The following is a 9,469-nucleotide window of genomic DNA, read 5'->3' on the forward strand; positions in this document are numbered from 1 at the left end:
TTAACTAAGCAAGTTGGATGGAAGCAAGTTGGATGGATTTTGGTTCATGATTTAGCTACATTTTTTTAAATCCTGGGAGATAGAGGAGAGGGAGATGGTTATATTGCTTAAAGTTTCCGTTGTTGTATCAAGGGTGGACTTGATTATTTGGGGGCCTGTAACAAAATGCTGTTAAGGGGTCCCCTTCCCCATAAAAGGGTTATTTACCCCCCACCCCCACACATACATTAACTGCAATTAATATTATAATATTATATTATAAAATATATTGTGTATACGTGTCAATTTCGGGCAGTAATGAAATGTATAGGCCACAAAAAGCTGTTGAGTCAGTGGCTGACCCACACAATGTGTTAGGAATCAGTCAGTGGGCAGCTGGGCTCCATTTCATTTGAAACTGGTGAAACATGACTAAGGCCACCTCTGCAATGTTTCAAGTGACTGAAACTAATTGTTCTGGAGTAGAAGGTTCAGTAGAAAATGACTGTGTTCTTAGAACTTATATTTGAATACAGTGTTTTCACAACTGATAATTAAACCCAGCACATAGACTATTCAACATCCTGTTAAATAAATACTGTAGTATTCTTTAAAAATAATTTCTCATACAGTTATTAGGAAGTACGTCACTGATGAGATGTGAGATGAGTCACATGAATTTCAGTACATTACTTTGTCAGACCTCACTATGGGTGTGACAGTCTCTGCTGTAGACAGTGTACGTTACCGTCTAAGGCAAGTATCGACTTCTTCAATATATCTTCTGTTAATTTGAATGTTCAAAATACATTAAAGGAAATTAATTATGAGTAATGAGATTCAATATGTTCTAAAGTACTGCTGTTTGTTCATGTATTATCTTCACAACTGAAGGACATAGTGTATTTGATATGGAGATGGTTCAATGCAATGTTAGTAGAGTAGCAATTAAGCTACTCTACCAGTAAGTGTATGTTTGTACTGTTTCAGGTGATCAGTAGTGTGTGAGTTCTCACATGGCTTGTCCTGAGAACATGTTTTTTCTCATTGGTCTCTTTCTGTCAGGTGAGTCTTCCACACAACAACAACTAGTTATGAATCCGACATAAAGGAATAACCACAAGTCATGATATTTCATGGGATGTGCTATATTCATTCCATTTAATTGTGTAGAAAAGTGTGAGGTTAATTCCTGATTAGTGCAGTTTAATAGTCTGGATTCAAACAGTGCTGTGAAAAAGTATTTGCCCCCTTTACATTTTTTCTACTTTTGCATGTTTTTGATACTGAATGTTATCAGATATTCAATCAAAAGCTGATATTAGATACATGGAACCGGAGTGAACTAACAACACAACAATGACATACTTATTGAATTTATTTCATAAACAAAGTTATGCAACACCCAATACCCCTGTGTGAAAAAGTAATTGCCAATTTATACTCAATAACTGGTTGTGTCTCCTTCAGCTGAAATGACACCAACCAAACACTTCCTGTAGTTGTTGATCAGTCTCTCACGTTGCTGTGGAGGAATTTTGGCCCACTCTCCCATGCAGAACTGCTTCAACTCAGTGACATTTGTGGGTTTTCAATCATGAACTGCTCGTTTCAAGTCCTGCCACAATATCTCATTTGGGATTAGGTCTGGACTAGGCCATTACACAACTTTAAATGTGTTGCTTTATATCAATTTTCATGCTGACTTGATTGTGTGTTTTGGAATGGTGGCACAACCAGTTATTGAGAGTAAGGGAGCAATTTATTTTTCACACGGGGGAATTGGTTGATGCATAACTTTGTTAATGAAATAAATGAATAACTATACATTTTTTTTGTGATTTGGTAACTCAAGTTCCCTTTATCTAATAGGTTTTGGTTGAAGATCTGATAACATTCAGTATAAAAAAAAGAAGCAAAAATAGAGAACCGGAAAGGGGGTAAATACTGTTTCATGTCACTGTATGTGCGTGTGAAAGTGACGTCAGTGTGAAGCTAACAGTATGGGTTCCACCACTGTCCCTATCACCATACCGGGCTCAAACTAGTGGTCCTCTGCTCACAAACATGTCACCTCACTCCTTGACAACATACCTACCAATTGAAAAATCAACTGTACATTGACATAAGATAATATTATTATTATTGGGAGAGACTGTACCAGTGATGTCAATAAAAAATGCCTGACCGATGATGCTATGTAACAGCCAATGAGAGACTTTAAATCCACCGGTCTCTAAATATGGTACTCCCCAGAAGAAGCAGTCCTCCATAAGAATTAATGGAATTCTACAGTATTTCAATAAAATGTTTCAAGGACAAAATTACATGTATTACAAGTATTTTGTTGTAGATGGGACAGAAAAGTTAGTACTCTATAAAGAAAATCCTTTAATGTCTTTACATGTTCTTTATTTTATTTGTTATGTTCAGGTCATATAAAAAGCATGAGCTGGAGCACACCCAGAGAAAATGACTTATTGTAGAGGTGCTGACTAACGGTGAATACACTGTAATCTATAAAAACAAAGAGAGTTGCACACTCTATATATATAAACTCCCAGTCATTTATTGGGTAAAACACCAATGTTTCGGCATCACTGTGCCTTCTTCAGGGTAAAGTCATGAATGTTTGAACTAGGTTATGTAGACAAACAGTGCAATTAGTGCAACCAATGACAATCGTGAGGGGTGTGTCATAATTATGAGGTTAATTAGAGTGAATTGAGTGAAACTGTTAAAAGACAATAGTTTACAGCATATTAAACATATTAGCCTATTGTTATCATTAAAATTAGCATAAGATTAGCATCAACATACATCATTGTTTAATTTAATTTCACATATATACATTTTTTTCCAATATCATTAAATGTTGTTAAAATGTTATATTTTGGTTAATCCATAATGCATAATAAGTATCATCAACAGGGGGAACATATTGGTTGTACTCTGATAAGCTGTAGAAAGAATATATTCATGTATAAGACTTCTTTATAAAAAATAATTGTTCATTCGAAGGGACTGAGACCAAATTCAATTTTTAGACAGTAGGGGACAATGTTTTTAAATACCTCCTCTCTTTGGTAGACCAACATGCTCAATGCGTGTGTATATGAGTGTGTATTTGAGGGAGGAGATGGGATGGTTAGCTTCAACAAAGTGAGCTGCTACTGGATAGTCAGTGTTCTTACACCTGATTTAGCTGCGGTGTTCAGCTCAGCATTGTTTTAATTGTCTTTTCGTTTGTCCTACATTGGCTTTTCCACATGAACATGTGATGAGATAGATCACTACCTTTGTCTTGCAAGAGATGATACTCCTAACAGGGATTTTTCCACCTGTATGTGGGTATCTGAAGAAGGATGTTTTTGTTGTGCTATTGCACTGTGAACATAAGCCACACTTGTAGTTCCCATTTGGAATGGGTGTCAAGAGTGTCTGAGTGGGCTCAGGGGGCAGGTCAGATCTCACTGAGCTATCCGCAATATTGTGACCATGCTTCTAGACCACCAGTGGGGGTTCCTTGAAGAAGAGTGCAATTGTTTTGTCTGATTGCAGAATATGCCAGTGCTTTTTCAGGATTGCTTTCATTTTCTCTGAACACTTGGTGTACTTAGTGCAACATACTTGTTTTTCGTCTTTGGTTTAGTTTTTAGCAATTCCTCTCTTGGTTTTTGAGATATTTTCTTCATTGCAGCAGCAATACTTTTTTCCTTGTAGCCTCTGATTTTAAATATATTTTTCATTTTCTTAGCATTGCTGTCAAAATCTGACTATTGGCAACATATTCGTTTAACCCTGCATAACTGGCTATATGGTAGACCATTCCTGAGGGGAAGGGGATGCATAATATCCTCATGTAGCAGGGTTTTGAGGTCTGTTGGCTTTGTGTACAGGTCTGTATGTAATGCATCATTCTCTTTGATCCATAAGTCCAGGTAGTTTATTTTTCTATCATCAGTCTGCATGGTGAATTTGAGATATTCAGAACTCTCCTTTTGCAGAGTTTGGAATTCATTTAGTTCCTGCTGACTTCCTTCCCAGAGCACAAAGATATCATCTATGTATTTTTTCCATGAGAGGATTTTAGAGAGTAGAGAGTGTCACTCTTTAGAGAGTGTCTCTGTTTGTAAATGAGTGGTTCCTCAAATTGTTCCACATACAGGTTCACATAGTTGGGGTCAAAGGGGGAGCCCATGGCTACACACCGGATTTGAAGGAAAAAGACTGACTCAAAGATGAAGTAGTTATTGGATAATACCAGTTCAGTGAGTTACAAGATGCTATCATTGGCTGGAGAAAGGGTAGGGTCTCTCTGTTGAAGGAAGTGTTGCAGTTTTACAAAATATAATTTAAAAGTTTGCATTAAGGTGTCTGTAATAGAATTTACTTGTCAAATTGGATGTGGACATTAATAAATGCATTTTTATAGCTTCCAACATCTTTTTTTTTTTACATTGGAGGAGGAGATGGCTGTGCAGTTGCTTCCAAACAGGGGCCCCTGTCAGTCATCTAGGGTTAATACATATCATTGGACTGAACTGAAAATATATCAGAACCTCCCTAATGTTGTCTTTTATGTTGCAGGTGTTTTGGCCTGTTTTGGTCAACGAAGTTTGATCACCACAATGCCAGATAGACTGGATGTACTGACTGGCTCCTGTGTGCAAATCCCATGTTCATTTGATATTCCTGCCCAACATATGGATATATTTAACAGCACAATACGAACCACTGGAGTGTGGATTAAAGAAAACCCAAACTTTGGTGGGCGTCCGTACAATGTGATATTTAACAGTAGTAAGACGGTCAACAGATATCAAGGGAAGATAACTGGAAACATGTCCCAGAAGAACTGCACCACAGTCCTCTTCAATGTAACCACCAGTTACACAAATAAATACTTCTTCAGGATTGAGAGTCAACCATTCCGTGCAACAGACACTGAAAAGTCTGTTGATATAGTTGTCAGAGGTAAGAGACAATTTAACTTTTAACCAACAATTTTTCTCAGTTCATATTCCTTTCATCAAAGATAAGAGTAGAACAAGTGGATAATTTAACTATTAGTGTAAAATATATTTATCTACAATGTATTACAGATTTGCCTTCCAGTCCCATCCTTACTGTCTCAGGTGAGGTGAAGGAAGGGACCCCTGTCAGTTTGAACTGCTCTGCTGTCGCTCCCTGTCCCGAACACCCCCCTGAGCTGACATGGACTCTCCCAACACAATTCACACCTGAGAACCAACTGCAGGAGAATCCAGACCAAACCAAATCAGTTCTCTCCACGGTGACCTTCACTCCATCATATCTTCTTCATGAGAAGAACATCACTTGTACTGCAGTCTACCCAGTAGGGACAAGCAACAAGACAGCTGAACATAACATGATGCTTAACGTTTCATGTAAGATTTAATCACCGGTTCCTGTAGAATAGATCATTCTCTCATGTTTTCACTGATGATGTAATGGAGTGGTTTTGATGAGACTATTCAATATACCATATCCAGATACATTCTAAATGAACCCCTCTCCCTCAGTCTCTCCTAAGGACACCTCGGCCTCCATCAGTCCAGCTGATCCAGCATTAATGGGCAGCTGTGTTAATCTGACCTGCAGCAGTACAGCCAACCCTCCTGTGACAAACTTCACCTGGTTCAAGATCAGTGAGGGTAAACCAGCACAGGTAGCATCTGGACTGAGTTACACCCTCAATGTTACTGTTGGTGATGGAGGACTGTACTTCTGTGAAGCAAGAAATAGTCACGGCCGTGGCAAGTCAAAGGAAGTGCAGCTGGCTATTAAAGGTAAAACAGGCACGTAGGACACAATCGTATGTTAGATATACACTATATATTCAAAAGTATGTGGACACCCCTTCAAATGCGTGGATTCAGCTATTTAATGACATTGACATTAATGCCCATGATTTAGGAATGAGATGTTCGATGAGCAGGTGACCACATACTTTTGGTCGTGTAGTGTACATTGCAGATTTTTATGTGAGAAATGACCTAATATGTGCTGCATTTTCAGGGCAAGAAGAGACTGTTAACACAATGGTTTTTGGGATTGCAGCAGGAACTTTGGGGGTCCTTTTGCTTATCAGCCTGTTATTGGATGGTAAAAACTATTCCTGGAATCAATACAAACTATTATTTATGCTGTGTTTGTGCTTTTGCATATGAAAACCCTCTCAGTGTATTCAGAAGGCCTTTCTAAATGTCTTCCAGGAGGAGAAACTCGAGGCTCCACGATGGACTTGAAAGGACAGACAATCCACAGGGACAGGTGGGAATAAGGCTCAACTTTCAAACCATCTACAAAGTGTATCTAAGGAAGTACTGAATTAATGCTGAAACTATTTAAAGCCATGTGGTTAACATCATTTCAGAGGACGTTTAGGGGGAGTTGACCACACTGATAGCAATGCCACATCCTGTAAGAACATGGAATGATAACAGAATAGCTGTTGGACTTTGACAGTGTTTTCTTTAGATTGGAGCTCATTTGTTGACAAAATGAAATTATTTACTCCAGTCAGTTTAATTTACATTTTCATTGACATCCCTTAGTATGTGTTGTGTAACCTGCTGACATTAGAGTTTTACACATGACTGAGCTTAGAGCTTTCCACCTGTTCCTCTCTCTGTGTTCTCTCCACAGAACTCCCCGGTTAATACAGTTTGTGCTAACCAGGCCACAGCTGGAGAGGAACCAGAGGAACCTGCAGAAAACCAGTCTGAAGAGATCCAATATGGTGACATAGACTTCTCCAAACTACGACCCAAAGAGACCCCAGCTGCAGCCCAGGACAGGGTCCAGGGGCAGGAGAGTGAGTACGCTGAAGTCAATGTGACCGGGAGAGGGGACCAGGAACCACCTCTTAACAACCTAGATGGACTTTATGCACAAGTGAATTAAAGAGGTGCATGCTAATTTTCCAATTGGTATTAAGTGTTTTTATGTACACTATTGTAATTGTGTATCTGTTTTCTATTGGTACTTTATTTACATTTATAATTGTGTGCTCTTTGATTATCTGCATATTTGTAGAATTTGCTGGGATGAAAGTGTTTAACTGTTACTATAGTGGTGATATGATGATGTAGGCTACTCTTTATTTTAGACCATTTATTTTGAGTGTTGAGTTCACAGAGCATCTGTTTAAGTGGTTCCAGTATAGAGGAACTGCTGAGTTCAACTAGCCTACTGAAGGCAGTTTAAGTCCATATAAAGTCAATGATGACTGAGGAGGGAAGACACAGTTAGTTGGAGAGACAGTGGTCTGATACAAGACAGGAAGTTGGTGCAGGAAGTCTACATGATGGCAGAATGGTGTTAACATCTACTAGTCACTGTTTATCTTAATATTTTGTGCAGTTACCAGAATAACAATATAATCTAATTTCACTTTTCACAGTTGAAGTCGGAAGTTTACATACACCTAGGAGTGTAGTCATTAAAACTCATTTTTCAACCACTCCACTCCACTCCACACATCATTTTGTGTTAACAAACTATAGTTTTGGCAAGTTGGTAGGATATCTACTTTGTGCATGACACAAGTCATTTTTCCCACAATTGTTACCAGACAGATTATTTCACTTATAATTCACTGTATCACAATTCCAGTGGGTCAGACGTTTACATACACTAAATTGACTGTGCCTTTAAACAGCTTGGAAAATTCCAGAAAATTATGTCATGGCTTTAGAAGCTTCTGATTAACATCATTTGAGTCAATTTAAGGTGTACCTGTGGATGTATTTCAAGGCCTACCTTCAAACTCGGTGCCTCTTTGCTTGACATTATGGGACAATCAAAAGAAATCAGCCAAGACCTCAGAAAAAAAATGTAGACCTCCACAAGTCTGGTTCAATTTCCAAAAGCCTGAAGGTACCACGTTCAGCTGTACAAACAATAGTACACAAGTATAAACACCATGGGACCACTCAGCCGTCATACCGCTCAGGAAGGGGACGCGTTCTGTCTCTTACAGATGAACGTACTTTGGTGTGAAAAGTGCAAATCAATCCCAGAACAAAAGCAAAGGACCTTGTGAAGATGCTGGAGGAAACAGGTACAAAAGTATCTATATCCACAGTAAAACGAGTCCTATATCGACATAACCTGAAAGGTCGCTCAGCAAGGAAGAAGCCAATGCTCCAAAACCGCCATAAAAAAAGCCAGACTACGGTTTGCAACTGCACATGGGGACAAAGATTGTACTTTTTGGAGAAATGTCCTCTGGTCTAATGAAACAAAAATAGAACTGTTTGGCCATAACGACCATCATCACGTTTGGAGAGAAAAGGGGAACGCTTGCAAGCCGAAGAACACTATTCCAACCGTGAAGCACGGGGGTGGCAGCATCATGTTGTGGAGGTGCTTTGCTGCAGGAGGGACTGGTGCACTTCACAAAATAGATGGCATCATGAGGTAGGGAAATGATGAGGATATATTGAAGCAACATCTCAAGACATCAGTCGGGAAGTTAAAGCTTGGTCGCAAATGGGTCTTCCAAATGGACAATGACCCCAAGCATACTTCCAAAGTTGTGGCAAAATGGCTTAAGGACAACAAAGTCAAGGTATTGGAGTGGCCATCACAAAGCCCTGACCTCAATCCTACAGAAAATTTGTGGGCAGAACTAAAAAAGCGTGTGCGAGCAAGGAGGCCTACAAACCTGACTCAGTTACACCAGCTCTGTCAGGAGGAATGGGCCAAAATGCACCCAATGTATTGTGGGAAGCTTGTGGAAGGCTACCCGAAACGTTTGACCCAAGTTAAACAATTTAAAGGCAATGCTACCAAATACTAATTGAGTGTATGTAAACTTCGGACCCACTTTGAATGTGAAGAAAGAAATTAAATCTGAAATAAATCATTCTTTCTACTATTATTCTGACATTTCACATTCTTAAAATAAAGTGGTGAGGCTAACTAGCCCAAGACAGGGAATTTTTAGGAAGTGTGAACAACTGAGTTTAAATGTATTTGGCTCAGGTGTATGTAAACTTCCGACTTCAACTGTGTCTATTTAGAATTTATCTTGTCAGTTTTTATATTGAGTGTTAAATCAACAAAACAATTGAGGCTGAATTTATGGTTGTTTATTAATTGCACTGTAATAAAAACCTTTACATTCAATTTCCATTACATCTTTTGGACTTATTGGTCCAACATTTTACATATCTCATTAAAATGGATTATATTGAGATTTTGTGTCACTGGTCGACACACAATGTGGAATTATGTTTTTAGACATACAATTGAAAAGATGAATTGTCTCAAGTCAATATGTATTCAACACCTTTTCTATGGCAAGCCTAAATATGTTCAGGAGTAAAGATTTGCTTAACTAGTCACATGAGTTGCATGGAATCACTCTGTGTGCAATACTAGTGTTTAACATGATTTTTGAATGACTACCTCATCTCTGTACCCCACACATACAATTATCTGTAAGGTCCCTCAGTCA

The 9,469-nt window shown here is 38.6% G+C and overlaps 1 protein-coding gene across 3 annotated transcripts; it reads left to right on the forward strand.

Moving 5' to 3' along the window:
* Nucleotides 1–682: 682 nt before the first annotated feature.
* LOC139583333 (myelin-associated glycoprotein-like) lies at nt 683–9,138 on the forward strand. 3 transcript variants are annotated; one of them, XM_071414297.1, is made up of 8 exons: nt 683–735; nt 970–1,044; nt 4,570–4,956; nt 5,085–5,390; nt 5,526–5,792; nt 6,022–6,108; nt 6,219–6,276; nt 6,652–9,138. In XM_071414297.1, exons 2-8 carry the CDS (start codon nt 996–998, stop codon nt 6,752–6,754), a joined length of 1,257 nt encoding a protein of 418 aa, XP_071270398.1. In that variant the 5' UTR covers nt 683–735; nt 970–995; the 3' UTR covers nt 6,755–9,138. The 3 variants fall into 3 exon arrangements, with proteins under 3 accessions (XP_071270398.1, XP_071270400.1, XP_071270399.1); XM_071414299.1 differs by having other exon boundaries at nt 6,671–9,138; XM_071414298.1 differs by lacking the exon at nt 970–1,044 and having other exon boundaries at nt 688–735.
* Nucleotides 9,139–9,469: the final 331 nt, after the last annotated feature.

Source organism: Salvelinus alpinus, chromosome 8 (assembly GCF_045679555.1).
Source record: "Salvelinus alpinus chromosome 8, SLU_Salpinus.1, whole genome shotgun sequence".
In the NCBI taxonomy this organism is placed as follows: domain Eukaryota; kingdom Metazoa; phylum Chordata; class Actinopteri; order Salmoniformes; family Salmonidae; genus Salvelinus; species Salvelinus alpinus.

What these genes read in the sequence shown, in the direction of transcription:
- LOC139583333 (XM_071414297.1), top strand. Translation starts at nt 996, where the DNA reads ATGGCTTGTCCTGAGAACATGTTTTTTCTCATTGGTCTCTTTCTGTCA. An exon ending in CATTGGTCTCTTTCTGTCAG is followed by an intron (nt 1,045 to 4,569) that starts GTGAGTCTTCCA and finishes TTTATGTTGCAG; the next exon opens with GTGTTTTGGCCTGTTTTGGT. An exon ending in TGTTGATATAGTTGTCAGAG is followed by an intron (nt 4,957 to 5,084) that starts GTAAGAGACAAT and finishes AATGTATTACAG; the next exon opens with ATTTGCCTTCCAGTCCCATC.